Source organism: Periplaneta americana, chromosome 1 (genome assembly GCF_040183065.1).
Source record: "Periplaneta americana isolate PAMFEO1 chromosome 1, P.americana_PAMFEO1_priV1, whole genome shotgun sequence".
Classification (NCBI taxonomy): Eukaryota; Metazoa; Arthropoda; class Insecta; order Blattodea; family Blattidae; genus Periplaneta; species Periplaneta americana.
The window spans coordinates 207,764,869-207,790,661 of record NC_091117.1 but is presented as its reverse complement, the minus strand read 5'-3'; the positions used below and the strand labels follow the sequence as shown (position 1 = coordinate 207,790,661).

The 25,793-nt window shown below is 37.0% G+C and overlaps 2 protein-coding genes across 3 annotated transcripts in view; both read left to right on the top strand.

Annotated features, from left to right (window-relative positions):
• Positions 1-2,135, top strand: part of Trhn (tryptophan hydroxylase) — a 46,185-nt gene extending 44,050 nt beyond the window's left edge. Inside the window, exon 12 of the mRNA XM_069836562.1 lies at positions 384-2,135. Within this exon, the coding sequence (XP_069692663.1) occupies positions 384-642 (259 nt within the window). The 3' untranslated portion in view covers positions 643-2,135. The remainder of the gene's footprint in view (positions 1-383) is intronic.
• An 8,688-nt stretch (positions 2,136-10,823) lies between these two features.
• The window catches only part of Cndp2 (Cytosolic non-specific dipeptidase 2), a 31,874-nt gene continuing 16,904 nt past the window's right edge, over positions 10,824-25,793 (top strand). For both annotated transcript variants that reach the window (XR_011334075.1, XM_069836490.1), the window contains exons 1-6: positions 10,824-10,908; positions 11,387-11,452; positions 17,543-17,717; positions 19,677-19,952; positions 20,209-20,438; positions 22,376-22,574. Coding sequence is in view for 1 of the 2 variants with exons in the window: in XM_069836490.1 (XP_069692591.1) it covers positions 11,418-11,452; positions 17,543-17,717; positions 19,677-19,952; positions 20,209-20,438; positions 22,376-22,574 (915 nt within the window). In the remaining variant the exon portion in view is untranslated. The remainder of the gene's footprint in view (positions 10,909-11,386; positions 11,453-17,542; positions 17,718-19,676; positions 19,953-20,208; positions 20,439-22,375; positions 22,575-25,793) is intronic.

Here is a 25,793-nt window from a genome sequence, read left to right as displayed (position 1 = left end):
AGTGAATAAAGCGTCAGCAAGTAGAGCCGAAAACTCGGGTTCGAGTCTCAGTGCCGAAGTGAATTTTTCTCTGTTCTTTTCATCCTTCATTAAAAATTATAAATTTTCGAGTAATATTACTCAAATACTTTTTCACTATCTGTATGCAGACTATACAGTTACTTACTAATTATTGATCTATTCAAAACACTCGAAAATATTTGTTTCCAGGTCTTGCCATTTCATATTTTTGTTATCTTCATCTGACAAACATCAAAATTAACCATTTTAACAAGCTGTGCAAAAGCCATGCAGCTTGTTACGTTTAGTTTTATTCTGGTTATCTGTAAAATGTATTTGACTTGTGGTTTTGCTAAATGTTACTAGATGAATATGAATTTCAGGGCATTTGCGGGGCGCATTCAACGTCCGTTCGGTGTGCGTTACAACCCCTACACACAAAGCATAGAAGTTCTCAGTAATTCTCAGAAGATAGCAGCGCTGGTGTCTGAATTACGTGGAGATCTCTGTATAGTCAGCAATGCTTTAAGGAAGATTCATGAACATGACGAAACTGTGGACGTGGAAGGAATTACCAGTCTTCTGCATTCAGGCATCCACCTCGAAGAAGATAGCAAGAACACACATAATCAACAACAGTGAAGGACGAACAAACAACAAGGAAGTATCTTCAGCTTAATTCTGTTCAAATGATTATTGTACAGTATTTAATGTAGTTAGTTGAATCCGAAGAAAACTGCAGGAATTTTATTTCAAAAATTATAACCAATATTGTAAAGCCCTGTGACAGGGTATACTATATTATAGCGGGATTTTTCAATCATCGGTTTATGAATTCTTAAAAGCATTATATATTATCACGAAAATAAAATGTTTCTTTTAATTAATGCAATAATTTAATTTTAATTTTTCGACTACAGAGCATTATTAAAAATATAATTAAATGTTATAAATCAAACTAGTAGACTAATATAATTCCAAAACATCGAGTTTATATTAAGTACTTCCTTTGATAACATAAAAAAGACAATATGTGAGCAACAATGAAATTTTATAATTAAAATAGATCAATTTGCAGTATAATCCTTTTGGCTGTGTAAAAGAGCCTAATCTATTCACTGATAAAAGGGTGAATATTCTGAAATGGGTAAATGTATGTCCCGGCTGATTTAAGGAGTTTCTTGAAAATGTTAACTGGTTACTTTTGCGTTTAATTAACTAACTCTCACATGTTTTAGTTGGAAACAAAGCATAAAAGGATTAACATTAAAATTTATAATTAAAAAATAACGTCCAAACGTCAAAATGTAACTACGGTCCCTATGTCCCCAACTACATTTTACTCTGTTTTACTAAGTTTTTCTCGGAATGTTTCGATTTGATTTTATTTCCTCGGCCAAGATTATAAAAATAAATAGTTAAATACTTATGAAAGACAGGAATTGTTGTTTGTTTAATTCTGAAAGGACACAACTTCAACGTAAAGTTTGTCCCCAAAAATTTCTTAACACCGGTCCCTCGAAATAAAAAAGCTACACAAAAGACATTTTGCTTCATTTGGTAAATTTTAACGGTTGGTAGTGATGAGAGGTCAACATGGCGCCAGTTAAACAACTTTTCGTCCATTGTCGTAATTTATTTTATTGAAAAATACAAAAATCATCACTGATGACTGATGTTTTCTATTGGTAGCACCGGTCCCAGGTGACATTAAATATAGTTTGTATATACTAAACTTTCGTAGTATATGCAAAACATTACAATGTTTGTCGACTAAAAATCTAACCTCCATTATATTTTTAACGATTTATTTTGTCAGAACTATTGCGGAAATTATACTAATTTATAACAACGGTCCCTGTAACGTCGGTCCCTTTATTGTGGGACGAGGTTTCATTTAACATACAATTATTAAATACTGGTGTATAAAGTAACTTCGAATATTATTTCATGTGATTGTTTATAGGAAAGAAAAAAAAAAGTCTGATGATGAAAGTAGGAAATATGAAAGGGAGAAGGTACGTAGGCAGAGGGCAAATATGACTGAAGAGGAGTTGCAGAAAAAAAGGGACTATGGCAAAGAATATAAAAAGAAAGAAAGAAAATAGCAGATATGACTGATCGTGAAAAAAGAAATGTTCGAAGATAAGTCAAATCTGAAGTACAGACGTTTAGAAGATACCTTAAACAATGGGCTGTAAGGGAAAGATAACAACAATCCCTTGGGTTTTTTTAAATTAGAAAATCTCACATAAAAATTTTGTTTAAGCTCAACTGATACCAGAATCTTCAACAATAGGAGCAAATGTAGGCCTAACCAATGTGAGAAAAAAGTACACAAGTTAATATAATATATTTTTTCCAGTTTTGTTATTCATATTTGCCCAATTCAGAATATTCACCCAAACCAGTTCTTTTATTATTTAAAAGCTGTAGTCCGCTACATCATAAATACCGGACTCATTTTTCAGTTTAATGAATAATTTTATTGTAAACTTGTGCACTGAAAAAATGTTTTGAAATTAAGTTATAGGCTACATTTATTATGTAATTATGCAGTTTACTATAATACATGTGAAGCAAATAGCATGAACATAGCTTAAATAAATTACAATGAATTGCAAACTAAAGTGAAATAAAGATTCCAAATTTCCTTAGTCATGTACAATACCTTCACATTTACGTTGTGATCGTAAGATTAAGATATTATGCTCTATGCAATAACTAGGGAACGTATTTTGTCCTGCGAGGCTGCGAGGTTAAGAACTACTGGAGTTTTTAAGTAGTCTACGAGCGTGCATATACAAGCGAAGTACTTGACTGACTGCCCATGCGACTCCTATTTGGTCATGTTGGGCAGAACAAAACATGGACCGCTTTAACAATTTTATGCCCTACACTAATATTTACACTATGTACACTAGAATACGCTATTTTTACTATTTACACTATCATAAAGAATGAGGCCTACATTGATCACACATTATTTACACTTTTGTGTACTATAATGCAAGGTAGGCCTATTTTATTTAATAATACTACAGCCAACTTATTTTGTAAATAGTATAAATATGTTTGATCAATGTAAGCCTACATTTTTATGACAGTGTAAATAATAAAAATAGCGTATTCTAGTATATTTATTTTATTAGGTTATTTTGCGACGCTGTATCAACATCTCAGGTTATTTAGCGTCTGAATGAGATGAAGGTGATAATGACGATGAAATTAGTCCTGGGTCCAGCACCTAAAGTTACCCAGCATTTGCTCATATTGGGTTGAGGGAAAACCCCGGAAAAAACCTCGACCAGGTAACTTGCCCCGACCGGGATTCGAACCCGGTATGATATTTCTTCAAATATTACTTTCGTAGAATATATTTTTTCATTGAGATTGAGTCGTGAGTCCACCGAAACGAAGTTGGTAAAAGAAAATTCAACTTGAGAGCATAATGTAGTCTAGTAATAGGGGAAAATGATTAGGTTTTACCCTTGGGGTATTAAGTAAACTGATCAGGACTATAAGTGGAAAGAAAGTAAAATTGTTAATAATCAATTACCGTAACCTTAAGTCTTATTTTCTAAAATTTTGTCAGTATTAGCAGTTTATGTCGACATATGCCCTCAATATTGTCACTATAGGCCTATGATGTAGGCCCTAGACCTACTGGGGAAATGTTACGTTGACCACTTGAGATGTTTATACCCCTATATTTAAATTAACAGATACCAACACTGCAGGGGCGATTTCTCAGGGCATGCTATGCTAGCTGCGCAAGCCCAATATTTTCGTAGAATGTGTATTTCTCAAAATGGCGTTACGTACATTAAAATTTATTTTGATTTTTGGAATATTGTACAGACGTAATACCATCCGCAGGTTGCATACCGCAAGTATCGCAACGCTTGCTCGTTTCTCGGAGCTACAGGAAAGAGTAGAAATAGCGAGAATATGATGCGCGCGCAAGTGCCTTCCTCCTTAGTCCGTCCTAGGCGCACATGCTTCTGTTATGTGTTGTTTGAAGCTCTGGTCCGAGAGCTACACCAACGACTATTTAACGTTACACAGAGCAGTATTGACAGCGGGAATGTGCTGTGATTTGCGAGTACAGTGTAATTGTATGAGCGGAATGCACGTGTTAGCTGCTGCATGTATTATTAATTCTTAAATATTAATTTGAAGTATTGCAATGAGTTCGGAATTGTGTGTTATTGAAACCTTATTATTAAATGCATTTTCCCGAAGCACTATTCAAGAGAAGACAGACATTATAGAGAATATGTGCGCTCGTTCAGTGCAGCTCAATACAACAATGTGCATTGATTGGCAGGGTCGAAAAAAAACTAAATAAACTGTTTTGTTGGGCATGTTTGTTATGTTATATCGAACTTCTACATCTGATAAGCGAATATGATCCATGACTTACAATGATTTCATAATTATAAAATAAATTATTTAGGCTATGTGGGTCTGATTATTTTTATTAATTATGAATTATTATATCCCCCCATCTTCCCCTATGAATAAAAGAGCAAGCCTAACTTTCTTGACTAGCATTCGCCCCTGCAACACTGTATTAATGAGGAAGCTCATAAGATTTATATTTCCACAATTAATACATATGACAGTGGATTATAGTGATTTTCTAGCTCTCAGGTTGAATTTTCTTTTACCAACTTTATTTCGAATTTCGGGTACTGACAAATACTACAAGTGAGTTATTTTTTGTTACGTAGCAGCAATAATTTCGGTTTGCAGCAAAGGAAACTGATGAAAATGCAAGTACCTTAAGTAGTAATACTGATATTAATATCAGTACACAATTCAGTTGTGTTACGTTGTGATTCCAGTTCAACTCTATATCCAGGTAAGCGTAATTAAATAAGAAATAGCTTATAGACCTACTTTGTATAAAACCTGCACATAGCTTACTTAATAATGGTTTTTATAAAACCCGGAGGTTCATTGCCGCCCTCACATAAGCCCGCCATCGGACCTTATCCTGAGCAAGATTAATCCAGTCTCTACCATCATATCCCATATCTCCCGCAACTCCATTTTAATATTATTCTATCTACGTCTCGGCCTCCCCAAAGGTCTTATTCCTTCCGGCTTCCCAATTAACACTCTACGAGTATATGCATTTCTGGATTCGCTCATACGTGCTACATGCCCTGCCCATCTCAAACGTCTGGATTTAATTTTCCTAATTATGGAGGTACATGCACATGGCTAATGGACAGAAATATATTTCAAAATTTAATGAATTTCTCTCGTGTTCAGATTTTATTAAAATATTTAGGAGAGGAAATAGCATGGTAGTAACTTATCCAAGAAAGAAATTGCTTGTAAGTATTTGAAGTAGGCTATACACCTAAAAGTGGTGTTCTGTTTTCGAAATTCGTAACTAATCATTTCACGTGATCAAACAAAATACATTTTAGCTTAGATCTCATGAATCGTAAACTGTTTAGTCAAAACAATTAATTTAGTGTTGTCAGACAAAATAAATTTTAATATTAGATCGTACTAATCCTAATTACCAACAATATGCAAGAAGTCCAGGACGAAAAATGTATGCTATTTCATAAATAATTGAACCATTTAGGAAACACCTCGCAACTTAGGGTCCCTTCAGACGAGGCTATTAGTACTTTTAGTGGCGCTGCGAACGCGCGTTAATGGTGTTGCTAAATTTTTGTAGAGAATTTTTCAGTCTTCCAGTGAACATGGACGTAGAAGGAGATATACTTTTGGCAAATTTGCTCATACGGAGAAAGAATAGGCGTAAAAATAGAAGAAGAGTTTGGGTCCATCCATTGGTTTTGAAAAGACTGAATCGAGGACTATTCCATACCTTGTTTGATGATTTACATCAGGACAATAAAAATATTAATTTAAAATTACGCAAATGAGGAACGTTACGGCATAAAACATATTCTTGTTTACTTTTTAAGAATTCAAAATTAAATATAATAGGCACCATACATGAAAATAATCATAGCACGTACGAGTAATTCAACCAATATACTAGCAATAGGTGTCTGTAGGGTAATGGCAAAGTCAAAGGACATGGTGTAATTGAACCCAGGTTCGAACCTGAGATCAGCTAATTTTTCATATCTTTATTAATATTTTATTTAGTGCATTATTTTAGATGCGTTATTTTATTTTAACTGCATAAATAATATAGCCGTAATTCGCACTAGGCTGGCAATTTAGTAATCTATGGTTATACTATTATTATTATTATTATTACTATTACTATCATTGTCATTCTATATTATTCTGTCGTGACATATTTTTCTAATTAAGCCTGTATACTATTGTGACGGTGTAGGGAATTGGTGGCCCAACAGTCGTACGTTAGCAGCGCTACTAACGCGCATTCGGAGCGCCACTGAGATTGGCCTCATCTGAAGGGACACATAAAGATAGGAGTAAATAATAAATTATGATTTATTTAACTACGCTCGCAACTGCAGAGGTTATATCAGCGTCGCCGGTGTGCCGGGATTTTGTCCCGCAGGAGTTCTTTTACTTGCCAGTAAATCTACTGACATAAGCCTGTCGCATTTAAACACACTTAAATGCCATCGACCTCGGCCGGGATCGAACCCGCAACTTCAAGCATAGAAGGCTTAGCGCTATGCTAACTACGCTACCGAGGGCGACCATAAAGATAGGATGACATTATTGTTGCTAATACTATATCATTAGTATTGTTTTTGTTAATACTATATTATTATTATTATTATTATTATTATTATTATTATTATTATTATTTCAGTACGTAGCATTGACTATTGTGATTTTACCCTCTTTGGTGATATCTGGTATTAGTTGGCAACAGTGAAGAGACGACAAAATTAAACTTTTATTTAGGAACTACACTTAAGTGATGCTCTGTATATTCCGTCCAGACACAACCCCTTAATACCAAATGAAAACTGAAGTTTTTCTTTCAGAAAAAAATAAAAAATTAAATTAAAATTAAAAAAAAAAAAAGCTATTTAAGCTCCTATGACCATGTACCAAAGAATTATGGAAATAAAAAATAAATAAAAATTTTACTTTATACACTGAAATTTAAAGCTCTTGCGCCTGGTTTTTAGACTGAATATAATATGGAGTACAAGGAACTTCTATATATCCTTACGTTTTGAATTTCAGATTTTTTTTTTTTCGATACGCCTTAATGGAACGTAATAGCCCGCTTAGCTATGATTCAGCGTGTCAGCTTTCGGCAATAAAATCTCGCAAGTTATCTATATATTGCATGTAATTTATTAGCTTGCTTTATAATATGTGCTGAAACTATCTACTATTCTCTCTACTGTACATTTCACATATTGTTAAAAGATACTGTATCTGGACACACGCTGAATTTCGTCCCTGTCGATAGAATTGATTTCTAGGCACATGGTTCGCATCATTCAGTGTACGAACGACTTTTGTCTAATATGGTATCGCTTTAGTTGTAACAATTTCGTCGCTTTCCAAGCTGTGTCTTGATTACCCCTGCCTGTTGAGCTAACTATATTAATGATTTTGTGGGAGGCTGTTCTAACCTAACTCTACGTCATCCAGTTTTTCTTCAGTTAAAGCACAATTTATGCCCTTTCTTTTTATGTAGGCCTAAATATGAGCTGTTTTCTTTTTATTTATTTTTTTTTTCACTAAATTCTGGATTGTTAAATCAGGTGTTTATTCACCGCCAGAATAAGCCTATTTCTGTATAAATATAGCACAACACTTTCTAAACGTTTTTTCCCCCCTTAATACAGTGGATTCAGCTTAATAGGACCACTTTGAGACAATGTGTTTTTCCAATAAAGCTGCGTATTAGGACCGAGCTTAGAGGGACACGTCAACATATGCAGCTAATTCCGGTTAAGAGGACCAGCCGCATTATTGCTCCAAAACGAGAAAAAGACTTTTGGGGAGGCCGAGACGTAGATGAATGAATTATATTAAAATAGATTTGAGGGAGGTGGGATATGATGGTAGAGACTGGATTAATCTTGCTCAGGATAGGGACCGATGACAGGCTGATGTGAGGGCGGCAATGAATCTTTATTAATTTTTCGTCTTTACATAACAGTTTGAACAAAGTACCTACAAAAAAAAAAAAAAACAACAACAATAATATTACAGTTTTTTGGAAACACAAACTATATTCATACAACAATGATAATAATTGAATCAATTATATAAAAAAGGAGTAATGTCTATATTTGCTAAAATAACCTGAACTATATTATTTCTTTCTTAATTATCCACACGTAAATAATTGTAAAGTTAATATGAGTAGCCCAGATGCAAAACCAGCTAACTGTCAAAAAAATGAAAAATGAGATAGTGGTAACCATGGTTTCAGTTCGGCATTAGCTACGTAATAAGCCATACATTCGGTTACAAATCCAACTCTAAACCCTTTAAATCTAGTAAATAAAATTGCATACGGTTGCAAAAGCTGCTAAGTGTGGAGAGCGTAAGGATGCAATACCTGCTAACTGCACAATGCCATGTTTACTTTTGCAAAACCTGCTAAATATCACTGAGACATGGCCATATTGAGAGTTACGGATGCAAAAGCTGCTATTTCGATCTTCATAAGGATTACATTGAGCATACTAAAATAACGAATAAGATATTATTAGACGCTGATAATAAAGCTACTTTTTGCTCGTATAGTTAAATTGATTTTACTGATGCATTTAAGACAACTGCTGAGAGTTTCTGCCCGCGCTTTATCGGGGACTTCTAACCTTTTATGTTAAGTGTGTTGAAGTCTTGAAGTGGTTACTGTGATTATCTTGCAGTTTTTTCGACTTTTGCCGAAATGAGTGAGGATGGATATGGTGTATCCTGTTTCAATAACTCTGTTAGTGTTGAGGGATAAGATACAGATGATGAAGAGAATGGTACCAGTGAAAAGGCGAATCCAAAAGTTTAAACAATAAAGGTAAACATTTCCAAAAGGATTACATTCCAATGGGTGTCATCCTTAAAGAAGCAAACATCAGGGACATTGAAAGACTTCTAGAATTGCATTTCGTGTAGGACTGGTTTCGGAATGCAAACCTGACCTTCTACACCGAAATGTTCAACCAGCAGCAATACCTTGCTGTTGCAGACCTGAGTGAAGATGAGGAAGAACCGAACATTTTGTAAAGTGTTATATTACATTGATGTTTGTAGAAATTGCAACACCAAGAAGGATACATGTGACTGAAATGAAATTGATATCACAGTTTAGATACATGACAATACACAAAGGATTAGAATTACAGAACTGTACCTGATCTGTGACCGTGAGATTTCAGTATGGAGTGAAGCCTCCATGCGCTGCAATCAGAGCCTCTAAGCATCGTGGCATGGAATGAAAGAGTTCCTGGATATGTTCCTGGGGAATCTCCCTCCACGCAGTTTGTATGCGAGTCCACAAAGCGTCAAGAGTGTGTGCTGGAGGACCACGACGAACAAGTTCCGACGAACCATATCCCAGACATGTTTGATGGGCGATATGTCTGGCGAACGTGCAGGCCAGGAAAGCAGTGATATCCGTCGTTCTTCGAAGAAGGCTTGCACAATCCTCGCCACATGTGGCCGGACATTGTCCTGCTGAAATATGGCATGTGAAGTTGCCTGAGGGAGGGGCAGTACCTCGGACTCTAAGACCTCTTTAATGTAGCGGTTGAAGTTCAGATTGTCCTGAATACGTAGGAAGCGAGATCGCATATTGTATCACACTAGGACCTTGTCCGCAATGCCGCTCAACAATGTAGGCTCTCAGACAGCTTTCACCACGGTAGAGCTTAACATGTATGTGACCATCACTGTAGGACAAGTTGAAGCGAGACTCGTACGAACACACTGCATTTGGTACTCTGTTTTGCACATCTCCCGAGTTTGGGGTCGTTCGGGCCATTCTTTCTGGGTGTTGCACTTTTCACAAACAGTAGTACATAAGGAAACCTTCAAACTATAACATTAGTATTCTATTCTCCTTTTTTACTTTTTTATGGTACAATATTTGTGTGTTTAATAATATTTAGGTATGTAACGAAAATAAGAATGTTCTCTTCTACCGTTAGTTTGTTTCCAAGTTAGTCCTGTCAGATAAGCTGTTAACATTGATCAAATAACAGGTTTTGCAAACTAATGTATCGTTAATATGGCTACCTATAGAGTTGCAAATCCTGCTAACTGCTCTGCTCGGCTGCAAAACCTGCTATTTGCAAATTAATATACAATATAACTAATTACCTATTAATCATATATTTCTGAGCTGTAGGAAGACACACTAAATATTTTTTCCCCATTATTTAAACTAGAAATCATGCCTCTAGCATCTGTGGATAAGTTTTTACACAATTTTCCTCATTTGCCAAAATTCATCTAACTTGCAAATAGCTGGTTTTGCAAATTGGCTACTCATATGCGAGTTGATTATTAATATGACAATTAAATTTTATTAAAATAGTATAATGTCTATGTATGTAGTATGTTCAATCAACTGTCCAAAGACTGGTTGGAACTGCATAAGTGACACCGATAAGGCAGGAGACAACTAAGCCAGGAGATAATATTCCTGTAGTAATTTTATTTTAAATATATTTTTGAGAGCGTTAACTGGTTTATTCCTGAATTAATTTAGCTTTATGCAGTTTTTCGCATAATTTGACTTTTTAAAATAGGTATTTGTTTCTTGTTTTGCAATCTAGCTATATTTTATATATTTGATTTCATGTCATACTCTACCTTGCTTTTTGTGAGCTAATTAGCATATTTTTTCGTCGATGAGTTGGCTACACTGGTTCAGGGATGTCAGTCAAGTTCGAAGTTGTTAACGTCAACGAATAGCGGCGGCGAAAAGTGCGTGTTGTTTGTTATCAATTTATGGTAATTTAATTCGTTTAATAGAGTTATATTCTTTAAAGTCATAGTGGTAATGGTACACTTCAGCGGTTGCCGTCATAATTAAAACTTAAAATAGAGCCAATAAATATTTAATCCAATAATTACATATTGCAGTCCAATAACCTATTTACAACTTACAGTTCAAGCTAGGTAACAAGCTTCTCGTATCAGTCCTGATCACATAAATTCTCTTATCAGAAATAATACGGACTTTATCACTGGGAGGGAGTTCAATATAAACAAAACTTGGAGGTATTTGAACTTTCAGTTGTAGAGTGATGATTGGCCTATTTATTATCAGTGCTCTCGTTCACAGTCTTGTGACCGGCTGAAACAGCTGTTTATCGCTATTGATGCAGACTTTTCGAGTTGATTGCAGTATCACGTAATTTATAGGGGAGATTTTGTTGTCTGCTGATATCTTATCTCATACCTCGGGTTTTATTATCTTTTTTTACAGTTGAAGTGAATCGAAGCCTGTAAGCAGAACGATGGCTGTTCCGGCTCCTCTTAAAACTATTTTCGAGTAAGTTTTGAAAGTCATTATCAACATCATCATCATCATCATCATAATTTAAGTATACTACTACTACTACTACACTAAGTCTATCCTACTGCTGGGGTGGAAGAACAATTTTTCTAGGCAATGTGTACCAGTATACCACCTATGGTACTTTCAGAATAAACAGTTATTAATAAGATCGCATTGTGGCATGCAGATTTTAACTTGATATTAATATCACATATCTCTAGAATAGGCCTATAGATAATCATTAAGGTCGACTGTAGTGAATAGCGATGATAGCTGTTGTGTATAGCTACCCCCCCCCCCCTCCCTACCTTATAGAGCTGAGACGAGATGTTATGGCACCAACCTGCGCGAAGTTTTAAATTGCCGGCCAACAGGGTAGAGGAGTGGGGGTTGTTTGGGTTACGGTTCTCAAGCTCAGAGCAGCATGCATATCCGTTTAATCTCTTTCCAAAAACATTCGTCTTACCTTAGTAACACCACTTTCCTACTCAAGAGTCCGAAGGTACCTAATGAAATTACGTCCGCTAGCCTATTCCATCTTTACATTCTTATTCTCCGTCCGAATCAGACGACTGATCTGTGCTGGAATCAGATGTCCCTAAGTTTATGGAAATGTTCTCCAAAATACTGTCCATCACGTGCTCACTTTCAATGTAATTATTCTCTACTGTACTTCCTTCACATAATCGTACACTGATATCCATTTTTGGAAGAAGCGATTGCAGAGTCGGCCTCTGCTTATGCGTAGCGTAGAAATTATAGATGAGACTTATTAGGACTTCCTCATCAAAACTGTCTACAGCTGCAACAATCTTCTTCTTCGGCTGTGATTTTTCCGGACTGGAGAAAGAATCTGCTGTTCCTGCCTCAATATTTTTCCCTTTGTTCCTGATTCTTGCCAAGATTCGGTTTGAAATACCAGTGGCAGCCAGTACTCTTGCACACACGCTTTTCAATGGAATTGGTATTCCATTTACAACCTCTTCTGACTTGAATTTCCATACATTGTATGCTATTTCATGTCCTTGACTATGAACTACTCTATGATTTCACACCTTAGACAATGCCATAATGAGGGCGCTCAGAAGGACAATGTTTTCAGTATTAGCAATAGTGGTAGTAGCAGAACGATCTGAACATTCTGAATGCTAGTAACCAACTAACCCAACACCCCTCCAGTTGAGTGTGAGGGAGAGTCCAAGCAAACGAACTAAAATGCGTCCCTCGCGCTGGTGTCATAACTTCTCGTCCGGGCTCTACAGTGCGTCTTCGCCATCATGTCCGCGATAATTGGCCGGCCATGTGCCCAGTGGGAGGCCGTGCTTCTGCCACTGGCAAGCGCGCTCACGCAAGTTAACTCGTTCAAACTTTCAATGAAAGCTTCATGCACAATATCTGGTTCTCTGATCAATATCTGCCTGGCCATACAGATGAAATCAAGCCTCATTATAAAAAGAATCGATCAGGGATCAAATTCTTCATTATTTACTTTTTCTAACACCTAACTACAAAAATTAAGCCTGCAATTGTAATCTTGGGGCTGTAATTCATGACATTATGAAATTCTGTATTGTTTTAGTTTCAATAATTTTCTTGCCACTCCCGCAGATGCTTTAGAAATCCCTGTCCGCTGTGCTAAACATCTCAGAGATAATCTTAATATTGTTTTTCTAGAGGGTACTGGCCTGTCAGGAAATTTACGTCTGAATTTTTGCCTCGTTGAAGCACACAATTTTCTATTCTTTATGTACGTGTTGTATATGTAAATACGTTCCCTTAATGAATATCTGTTTACCATGACGAAACGATCTGTTCTCCATCTCAGCTAAACGAATACTGCCAGAGGCCAAGTTACAGATAAACGTTTCATTTATAGACGTCGCAGTGTTGATATGTATCAAAATAATGATAATCAGCAGGGAAGAAAAATCACATACCATTAAATTAGGGAACTAATTACTGGAACAGGTTAAGCAATTCAATATCTTGGTTCTGTTATCAACAGTGATGGTAGCGTAGAAGGAGAAATCAATAATAGAATTTCAGCAGCAGGAAGACTGTATTATATGTTAAACAAAAATTTTATTAATAAAAAAGAAGTCTCCAAGAAAACTAAATTAACAGTATATAAAACCACGTACAGTAGTGTGCAAATTAATCCGAACAACGTAATTACTTATGCAAAAACACTTAAACGGGATAAGAAAAGGATCTAAGACATACCTCAGTAATCTATGTGGCCTCCCTTGTTCCTAATGACAGCTCTGAGACGATTTGGCATGGATTCCACTAATTTCCCACAAATATTAATTTCTTCATCGCGAAACCATACACCAATGAGGGCAGAAATCATCTTCTCCTTTGTAGAACAATCCATTTTTTTGCATTCTCCTTTTGCAAATTGACACAAGTCCTGAATGGGGTTGATGTCGGGTGAGTTGCCTGGCCAGGGGAGTACCTGAATATTCTTCTTGTTGAAGAATTCTGTAGTTTTTCGAGACGTATGGCATGGTGCCAGGTCTTGTTGGAACACACCTCTGCCATCCGGAAATGATTTTTACAGCTGGGGTACAATTGTGGTTTCCAATAAGTGAATATATTTGTCAGAATTCATCATTCCCTTGATAGGTATTAATGCTCCAGGCCCTTCATGTGTAAAACAACCCCAAAACATTACTTTAGGGGGGTATTTGGGTGCTTGTTGGAGATGAGCTGCTGTTACTTTTTCGGATCCTTTCCGTATGTAAGAAACACGGTGGCCGTGGACCTCGAAATGAGACTCATCGGAAAAAAGTACATTCTTCCAGTCATTCACTGTCCAGTGTTGATGTAATTTTGCCCACATTAAGCGTTTTTTGCACATAACAGGGGTTAGCAGTTGCTTCTTAATAGGCTTACGAGCCCTTCGTCCAGCTTCCAAAAGCCTACGCCGCACTGTTGTGACGTGAATATTGGCCCCAGTGGTAGCCATTAACTCGTGGATTAAGTCGACAGCAGTTAGTCTAGGATTTAATTTACTTTTCCTGACAATTAAACGATCATCTGCAGGTGAAGTCTTCCTTTTCCGGCCACAGTTTCCTTTTTTCTGGGGTGTGATGGATCCAGTATCCCCGTATCGTTTCATGATCGAATTAACAGTAGCCAAACCGATGTGACATTCTGCAGCAATTTGCCTCTGTGTCACAGAAGAATGCTCTGCTAATGTTATAATTTTAGACCGTTTTCGTAGAGTTGTATCCATTTGTGAAGACGACAGAATGTACACAGAATTGCAATATTAAGTCTTCAACACAACTGAAATGCTTATAAGTACAAAACGACAGGCAAAATGTCACATATCATAAAAAAATAACAACGACAGACCTTCAACAATGGAATTACACGTACTACAGATGTCAATTAAAGCGGTAATAGCAGCTGTGAGGCCAACAATGACAGAAAATGTAAAAATATGTCGTGTTCGGTTTAATTTGCACACTACTGTATATCCCCACATTAATATATGTAGCCAAGACATGGTCTCTGACCTCCAAACATAAGAGTCAACTACAAGCCCTGGAAATGAGATATTTAAAAAGAATAGAAGGGAAAACTAGAAGAGATAGAATATGGAACCAAACAATAAGGCTAGGTCTGGGAATTGATCCTCTCGTAGAACAAATAAAATTATCACAATTAAGGTGGTTTGGACATCTGGCTAGAATGAACAATGATAGATACCCAAAAATAGCATGGCAAGTTAGAATGGAGGGAAAAAGACCTAAAGGAAGACCGAGGCAGACCTGGGAATAAGGAATCCAAGATACCATGCGGGAGAGATGGATCGAATGGAAAGAGGCAAGGTCCATTGCTCAGGACCGTGAGAGATGGAAGGCTCTTTACAAAACCTCTACACCAGGTGGTAGAAGAGGATCGACTAAGTAGTAAGTAAGTGTTGATATGAATGGCAATGGTCTTGATTATCTGTGTCAGATACATGTCGTGTTAGTGGCAGAAGCGCGGCCTCTCACTGGACATGCGGCCAGTCAATCATCGTGGGCATGATGGCGAAGACGCACTGTGTAATGGGCTAGCGACTGTAAGTGAAATGTGCAACAACCATGTGAAGTGCATAGTCTGTACCTTCCTGGACTATAGCAGGGCACTTTGTGAGTATCCTCTGCAGTGAAAAAAGGAAAGTTTCTGTTGTTGAGAACCACTCATAGCAGGCATTAAAGCCTCATAATCAATCAATCAATCAATCAAACTCCTGTATCTCCTCACGAGGAGCATAGGGCATTCACAAAGTGCCTCCATCAGACCCTATTTGTAGCCAACTTCTACACTTCGCGCCATGTTTTCCCTTCCCTAGCAATTTCCTCCAAAACTGTTCTCTTCCATGTATTTTTTGGCCTTCCTCTTGTTCTACTACCCTGGGGGGTTCCAATCCAAAGCCATTCTTTCTACTGCTCCATCTTCTTTCCTGATTGTGTGCCCTATCCAATTCCACTTTCATCTTTTGATTTCTGTTGTGATTTCTTTCTGATTTGTTATCTTCCATAGTTCTGAGTTTGTGATTATATCTGGCCATCTAATTTTTAAAATTCTTCGTAAACATCTATTAACAAATGTTTGCAGTTTATTTTCTATAATTTTACTTGTTTTCCATGTCTCACAGCCATATAATAAGACTGATTTCACATTACTGTTAAAGATTTTAATTTTTGTAGATCTAGATATAATATAAGATTTCCATATTGGGTACAACTGGACAAATGCACTATTTGCATTTTTATTCAGTTCTTTACATCCTCAAATGCTCCACCATCCTTGTCAATTATGCTACCCAAATATTTAAATTCTTGAACAGTATCAATGTTATTATTATTCATTATAACTTTATCTGTCTTTTTACTATTTAATCTCATTTCTTTAGTTTTCTTTACGTTTATTTTCATATGAGCCCCTTTTATTACTTCTAATAAAGTATTAACTTTATTCTGCATATCACCAAAAATATGGGAGAGCAAACAGATATCATCAGCGAAATCCAGATCTTCCAAGGTATCATTTAATCCCCATCTTATACCTCTTCTAACATTGCCAACAGACCTTTCCATAATATCATTCATAATAATCAGATTCGGTTGAGAAGCTTTTGTCATCTAGTTTTCTGTCAAAAAATTTGAAAGTTAGAATTTATAAAACAGTTATATTACCGGTTGTTCTGTATGGTTGTGAAACTTGGACTCTCACTTTGAGAGAGTAACAGAGATTAAGGGTGTTTGAGAATAAGGTTCTTAGAAAAATATTTGGGGCTAAGAGGGATGAAGTTACAGGAGAATGGAGAAAGTTACACAATGCAGAGCTGCACGCATTGTATACTTCACCTGACATAATTAGGAACATAAAATCCAGACGTTTGAGATGGGCAGGACATGTAGCACGTATGGGCGAATCCAGAAATGCATATAGAGTGTTAGTCGGGAGGCCGGAGGGAAAAAGACCTTTGGGGAGGCCGAGACATAGATGGGAAGATAATATTAAAATGGATTTGAGGGAGGTGGGATATGATGGTAGAGACTGGATTAATCTTACTCAGGATAGGGACCAATGGTGGGCATATGTGAGGGTGGCAGTGAACCTCCGGGTTCCATAAAAGCCAGTAAGTAAGTAATAAAGCCCCACGAATATGGGGGAAATTATGTTCTCATCCACATAGCTTCCTAAACTTATGTAGACTGGGTGTAAGGGCAGAGGTCCCCAAATATCTTCCAGGCACTATTAGAGATAGACTTCTCCCATCTGCCATGCAGCCTTCAGCACATTATGAATACCATCTTGGCTTCGGGATTGTTGATTCAGGATCCTCTATTTAAGAATTCAGGAACAGCCCAGAGCCAGACAAGCTAGCACTGAGGTCTGGCTATCTGCCACTGCTGACCCACTTGGTAGCTGTTAACATCAGGGCTTTGAGCACACTATTGAGGTCGTCAAGATTCAGTGGTCATGACTTCTTATCACAGTTTATTATTGTGGTGTACATTTGCCATTTCAGTTTTCCCATTAATGGTACATTACTGATTAGACTGAATTCCGTTTCAGTTATGTCGATTCTAATAAAGCACAATACATCGCTACATTAAAAGAAGCAGTTGCCATTCAGTCAGTGTCAGCATGGCCTCACAAAAGAAATGAGATTGTAAAGATGGTGAACTGGACTAAAGAAAAGCTTGAGAAACTTGGTGCAAAAACAGAACTCTGCGATCTTGGCACTCAGGTAGGCTATTTTAATATATAACTTTATAATTTAGTTAAAGTAGAATTAGATTTGTCAAAGTTTTAAATAAAATAATGAACAGATAGCAGATTTTTGGTCCCTATACAGTGACAAGATGTCACGTCCCTTGATGTATGGAGGCAGAGTAGCAATGAGTTCAGTGACTTCCCTCCTAGATCATATATGTAACAGATGGGTCATTCCTATGTTAAAATCGTTTGCACTTTGAAGAGAACAACCGCCAGGATCACCACCCGTCCGCCATAAACGAACACGAGATGGCAGTACAGTCGCTAATGCAATTCAAATGGGAATTATGACGTGACTCCTTATGTAACAACTAAACGGCTGCATAGTAAACCTGACAAAAGTTGTTAACTTCAAAACCTATAAGGCTGATCTAGCTATCTATATATGATCTAGGCTTCCCTGCAACTGACATACACCTAATATTCAGTATTGAGACCGAAAATCCGATGTCTGATAATGAGAGTTACCTAAAAATATGTATTGATAGTATGGATGGCCAACATATTCTTACCTCATACAGCACCAGTCTGTAAGGGCAGGTCTTTCAACTGCAAAACCAGTATTCTCCAATCTTTCCTATTTTGTGCCTTCGCCTTAGTCTCCGCATATGATCCATATATCTTAATGTCGTCTATCATCTGATATCTTCTTCTGCCCCAAACTTTTCTCCCATTCACCATTCCTTCCAGTGCATCCTTCAGTAGACAGTTTCTTCTTAGTCATTGACCAGTGAATTCTGTTTTCCCTTCCTGATCAGTTACAGCATCATTCCTTCTTCACCCGTTCTTTCTACTACAGTGTCATTTCTTATTCTGTCTGTCCATTTCACATGCTGCATTCTTCTCCATATTAAAATTTCAAATGCTTCTGGTCGTTTTCCTTCACTTCATCTTAATATCCACGTTTCTGGCCCATACAGTGTCACACTCCACACAAAGTGCTTTACTATTCTCTTTGTAGTTCTTTTTCCAGAGGTTCGTAGAAGATGCTCCTTTTTCAATTAAAATCTTCCTTTGCCATTGCTATCATCCTTTTGACTTCCTCGCAGCAGCTCATGTTACTGCTTATAGTATACCCCAATTATTTGAAGCAGTCCACTTGCTCTACTGCCTCATTTAGAATTAACACATTTACCTTCTTTAGTTATCTTCCATTAACCATGGTCTTCGTCTTCTTTGCATTTATCTTCATCCCATACTGCTCACAGCTGTCATTTAGCTCCTGTAGCATATCTCATAGTATCGTGTCCTCTTCTGCTAACAATGCCATATCATCAGCAATTTTTATGCACTTTATACTTCGTGATTTAAGACGGCGCTTATTCCGTCGGATCCCGGCCAACTAGTCACTCACAACGAGTGCACCTCGGCACATGTGTGGACTTCAGTCCTACGTTCATAGACATCTATGACGTAGTGCAGAGGGCGGCCACTAGAGGAACCCAAGAGTTGGAACTTAAACTGAGACGATTCTGTCCAACACCGGGATGAGTATCCGGTGTGGCTTAGTGGATAAAGCATCAGCACGTAGAGTTGAAAACCCGGGTTCAAATCCCAGTGCCGGAGAGAATTTTTCTCTGTCCCATTACTCTTTCATCGTATGATGACGCAGAATATCTGCATGGAAATATCATATGTACTTCGGTACATGAAAATAATATATAGTTCAATTTCAGCTATGTTACTGTGTAATAACCCTGTACATTAATTACGCAGGTACAATTTTAAGCATTATAAATGTACATATAAATTAAGACCTGGAAGGCAGAAAATAGGAAAGACTGGAGAATGCTGGGTTTGCAGTGAAAGACCTACCCTTGGACAGAACACTATGAATGAATGAATGAATATAAGACCTATGTTGATTATAATTTATATAAGTGCGTGAACAAGTGCAAAATAATTTAAATGGCTGTGATTTATTATACAGACTTTGCACAGTGGAGAGACTCTCCCTCTTCCACCCGCTCTTCTGGGTACATTGGGAAGTGATCCAAAGAAGAAAACTGTTCTGGTGTATGGACACTTAGATGTTCAGCCTGCTCTGAAAGCTGATGGCTGGGACTCTGAGCCCTTCGAGTTGGTTGAGAGAGATGGAAAATTATATGGACGTGGGTCAACTGACGACAAAGGGCCTGTCATTGGATGGATTAACGCCTTAGAGGCCTTCCAAGCTACTAAACAGGACATACCTGTTAACGTAAAGGTACGGGATATTGTACAGTAATTGAACATTGACATAAAGTTAGTTAGTGGGGTTTAAAAAGGGCGCGTCAGCTACTATGACTATTTGCGCCCTTATCCAAAATCATTCACTGAACACTTGACATAAATATACAATAATTAGTAATCCCTTGAGATGACAGTATGTTAAGGATGGTTTGACTCACTCATTGATTGATTAGATTTGTTTATTTAAGAATTTGCTTATTGATGTATTTACTGTATTTATTTATTTTCAGTTCGTATTTGAAGGAATGGAAGAATCAGGCAGTGAAGGACTTGATGAACTACTTGTTAAGAAACAGAAGACATTTCTGAGTGATATAGATTACGTTTGTGTCTCTGACAACTACTGGCTAGGTACCAAGAAGCCATGCCTCACGTACGGGTTGCGAGGTGTTTGCTATTTTGGTGTTGAAGTGGAGTGTGCCTGCAAAGATCTTCACAGTGGATCTTTTGGTGGAAATGTGTAAGTTTTTATTTATTTGCAATGATAAAATCGAAAATTGAGCAAGAAACTGTTTCTGTAATACAATAACCAGTAAAACCTCATTCATCCGAACTTCACTTAACCAAAAGGGCAGAGTAGAAAAACATTTTTACCTTTTTGACACATTGTTCTTTAAAAAAAAATACTGTCTAAAATATAACTACGTCTTATATTCCGAAGGTCTATCAATGCATGACAGTAACACAGCTACTGCTTTGTTCTTTCTCACATTAACGCTACAAATAAGAGTGAACGCCCTTTAGGGAATGAAGTAAGTAGACAAATCTGCTTTACCCCATCCTCAGTTTACTTGTTTTGTGCTCAGTAGCAGCTAGCGAGTGCAGTGGCGGTTCCTCGGGGGGATGGAAGGGAGGAACGTCCTCCTCACATTTTTCTTCTTTTGAAAGTAAATACCAAATAAAATATGTGCCTTGAAATTCAAGGAAGATTCGATAATTTTTCAGTTCACAGCTATAAGAAAACCTCGGTTGATCGAGTTTTAAACGATGCGCACTCATGTGCTGCTAGAAAACTGTGAGAAAGATGCGAGATTGTTTGTGTGGAGGAAAGTCAATCTATTCCTCCTTTACTGCAGTTAACACACATAGACAACAGCTCACTAGCAGCCAGAGAAAGAAGCAGAGTTTTAAAGCAAGTAAATGAACGGAGAGGGAGGAGATCCTCCTCTGAATCAGCGCATGGGTGGGAAATAGAAACCGACTGGTCATGCAGCAAGCTCGCTACCGCTGCCATCTAACGATCTTGCATTCAACCAGACTATAACACATCTAGGAGGAGGGCACAGTAAAACAGTTTTAACGCAACGCTGTGAAAGACACCATTTTTTTTTTTGTTATTATAAATAAAAAATATTATTCATTGTACTTTATACAGGCTACTATTCATGGTTTGAAACTTTCAAGGATATTTGAAAGTTAAAGTCGGGTTTATATAAAACAAAGAGGAAGTAGTTCTACGTTAGTATCACAGATCTTTTTGGCCCTTGAAATTCGCTTTCATTCATTGTGTACTAGACAGGGCAACAGCCGAATTGTCAGTTTTGTACAAATATATTTGAAATTGAAAGTAGATACTCCACACTACATTATTTTTAACATAAAAAATTGGCCACCAGCAGCTTTGAACAATAATGATAGTATGACTTTACAAGAACTGATATTCTTCAAAAGCATGTGATATTGAACTTGTAAAATGTACACATGGCAACACAGACCACGTGGGTGGGCGCAGTGTTCTCGCTTTCCTCAGATTATTTCCCATTCCCATTTCCGCGGTTCCGATTACATGTTAGTAGCTATAGTCTCTTCCAACACGTGTGATGCTGTAGTGTGGTCGAAAAATGCTGCGAAGTGAATTTTTCTTGTAATTGTTAATTTGTGCAATTATTCAACAATGAATGGAAGTGAAAACATTATATATTATGGAAAATTTAGGAAACTCAGTTTACAAGAACAGATTATTGCTATACAGAAGGGAAGGCCAATCCCAACACTGCCTGGTCTTAAATGTGTGCATGTTGGCTAATTTGTAGCATGTTTCATTCAAGAAGGTGTCATTTCGTCCTGTTACCTTCTTTCCTCCTCTTAAGAAATACGCAGGAGCCGCCACTGAGCGAGTGTATATTGGTCCTGTCAAGTGAAAGTTATTCTTTGTTTACATAGTTAATCATTTAAATGAGGGATGAAGGGAGATAAGCATTCAAAACGTTCGATTTTCTAAAAGTTTTCAAGGTTTTCATCCATAAAAGTTGTTCATTGAAATTTTCATTTTATATGTAGGCCTATACATACGCATGCACTCACACATAAAGTTGTCTCTGATTTTCTGTGTATGAAGATGTTTTGTTTTGTTTTTCTAGATACTTAAAGTATCATTCCTATACGTATCATTTGCAGACATGAAGCACTAGCAGATTTGGTGTATTTACTCAATACTTTGGTTGACAAAGATGGCAATATCCTTGTTACTGGCTTACATGACGATGTTGCTGAGCTTACACCCAAAGAAGCAGCTTTGTATGAGGATATTGAATTTGATGTGCCAGAATATAGACAAAATGTCGGTGCTACGAAGTTAATGCACAAAGAGGATAAGGTATTATTTCTTAGTAATAAGGTTTTAATTGTGCTTGTTTGTTTCGGTGTATATTTTAATGTCGTTTCACTTATTATATACAGGGTGGAAGTGAAATAGCCTTGCAGATTTTCAGAGCAAATAGCTTATATTGTGTATAACAAAAAGCTATAATATCATATTGGTGGAAAGTTCATAGTATTTAGAAAAAAAAAATGTTTTTCCCAAATGTTTAACAACCTCTTATTCGGTAACTATTATGAGCAGGATCGTTATTTTTGTCCATATCGATAGAAAATATAATGAAGAATAATTTATGTATGTATGTATTTATTCACACTGCAATGGGTATATACCCGGTGGCAGTGGTAACTAATTACACTCAATAATGACAATAATAAACTTATTGATTAAAAATACAATTAATAATAATACTAATAATTAATACTAACAATAATTTATAATAATAATCATAATAACAACAGGGAATATCCTAAATTAAATGAAGCACGATCACTTAAAATAAGATTTAAAATAAATCTAATTTGTATCTTAAACCTATTCGAACTAAAACCCACGAGTATGATATGTTCATATCTGCACAAGTACCTTTCAACATGACACTCATTTCACTGTCAACTCACTCACTGCACTGGAACTACGACACATTTCACTGATTCTATCCTGATTTCACTAACACTTCAAAAACATTTCACTGTTCAAATACTTTGCACTGCCACTATAAACTATAAAGCTTCACTGACACAACACACTTCACTGATACAACACTTCAATAACAAAATATCATTTACACCCTTTAAATACTGTGTATAATTACCGTTTATTAGTAAAGTCCTTAAGCCTATTTTTAAATACATTTTTGGTTGTTGGTAAAGCCTTTAGTAAGTCTGCAGGTAAAGCATTCCAGTCCCTGATAGTACAATTGAGAAAAGAAAACTTTCCAGTGTCCGTCCTCTGTCTTCTTTCCCTCAATTTATATGAGTGGTCGTTCCTTGAAGAGTAATTTGGCGGCTGCAAATCTCTGACGTATTTCAATAGCATGGACAGTTTAAGTGTAATGCAAATCCGGCTTTCAGGTAGTAGCTCCCTGTGAAGCAGGTTTGAATAATTTCAAGGAAATATTGTTCCAGGATTGATACCCGGCCTCGGAACAATTTTTCCTTGGAATTATTCAGTTTAAGTATATAAATATAATTTCAAGCCACTACACAATTCGAACTGGTGGCAATGTCGAGGCAGAGAGTAGCTAACCTACTGAGACACACAGAGTTCATTGATCTCTTAATCTATATCACGAGTAGAGTGTGTTAATGGCGATGTTGCTGGACTGCTGAAACTTTAAACATCATTTTCTAATTAACCGTGCATTTAATCACAAAATGTAATATAGGTTTTCTATTCATTTACGTGTACCCTATTGTCCCTTTCAATCTGCAAGGTTATTTCACTTCCACCCTGTATAGGGTGCGTCAGAAAGAACGGATGGATTTCACAGGGCAAGAAAATTGTAAGGATTCATCAAATCAAAAATTTACTGTTATCAACAGGTTCACCAATACATGCAGTTTATTTATGGTATACAACATCATCCATATGATGTCCTTGGCTTTCGATACAGGCATTGAGGCGTTTTCTGAAGTTCGCCACCACTTTCACAGTCATAGCTGGTGGCATTGCCGCGATTTCTTCACGACTCGCCGTCTTCAGTTCGCCTTCAAATGGTCCCAAAGAAAGAACTCGCAGGGCGCGAGATCTTACCGTAATCTTGGACAATAGCATGTTTGCGGGCTGATCGTTGAGGTGGCCGGACAACCTACGTCTGTCTCCACATTTGCAGGTGTACACACGCTCTGTGTTCGTCCAGGTGATTTCTTCTTTAATGTTGAACCTGTGGTACGAAATGAAGCCACCCACCGCAAAATTGTATTCCTAGTTGGAATCCTAGCGTGACGTCCGATGTCGAAATAAGTCCTGAGTGGCGATCACAGACTCTTCATTTTTCAAAAATGTCTCTGTGATGAAAGCACGTTGTACACCAGACCAACACCATGTTCTCAACTGAAACTGCATTCTCTCGCTGACCCAACAGTTGTGGTCCCCCTCACTCTATCCCTCCCCTAGCTGCGTATCGATAGTTTGAAATCCATCCGTTCTTCCTGACGCACCCTGTATAATCTGAGAGTATGCAGACCATCAGTTTCGACATTTTGACGAAAGTACATATTTTAGACATCTCAAACTTCGAAAAATGGATTTTGAAATAACATTTGTTCATCATCATCCATACATTCTTTTTTTTCCCTAAACTACTGGATATATTTGGTTCATAATCGCTCTTAATCAGTTATGCCTAGTTGATTCTAAAATTATGCACATAAAACATAATGACTATAAAAAATAACTGCAAATTATATGAATGTATTAAGTAAAGGGAGAAAAGTGACAATTGAATCTGACAGTTTTTATCTTGATTGTGTTTTCTTACATCAGAAATAACACCGAATGAAACAGTGTGTCGTCCACACCTGTGGAATAACGGTCAGCGTGTCTGGCCGCGAAACCAGGTGGCCCGGGTTCGAATCCCGGTTGGGCAAGCTATCTGGTTGAGGTTTTTTCCGGGGTTTTCCCTCAACCCAATACGAGCAAATGCTGGGTAACTTTCGGTGATGGACCCCAGACTCATTTCACTGGCATTATCACCTTCATCTCATTCAGACGCTAAATACCTCAGATGCTGTTACAGCGTCGTAAAATAACCCAATAAAAAAATAAAAAATAAAGAAACAGTGTGTCAGGTATGTGCTCTCGCATGGGTTCAATTCCTGCTTGGGCTAATTACCTGGGCCGTGTTACATAATAATTTACAAACTATTAATATTAGTAAATTTAGTTGTGATTTGTAATTTGTAGAATAGTTTTGTTGCATAATGCTAAGAAGAAAACTTACAAATTATTAGTAAAATAGTAACGGTCTTACTAATAAAAACTCTATATACAGATGTTTAACTGTTTTATACTTATACAATGAGTAGCTCGTTTATACGTCGTGTGTAAATTCCTTACTAATAATCACTACATACGTCGTGTATAACAGTATAACTGTTTCACAGCTACGTTATAGTTTCGTCATTACTTCATTACGAAAGGTAATAAAATATCTGAGATTCTCTATTGCATCCGGTAGAGCGCTCTAGTGTGGCGTGTTAAGTATCGATAGTA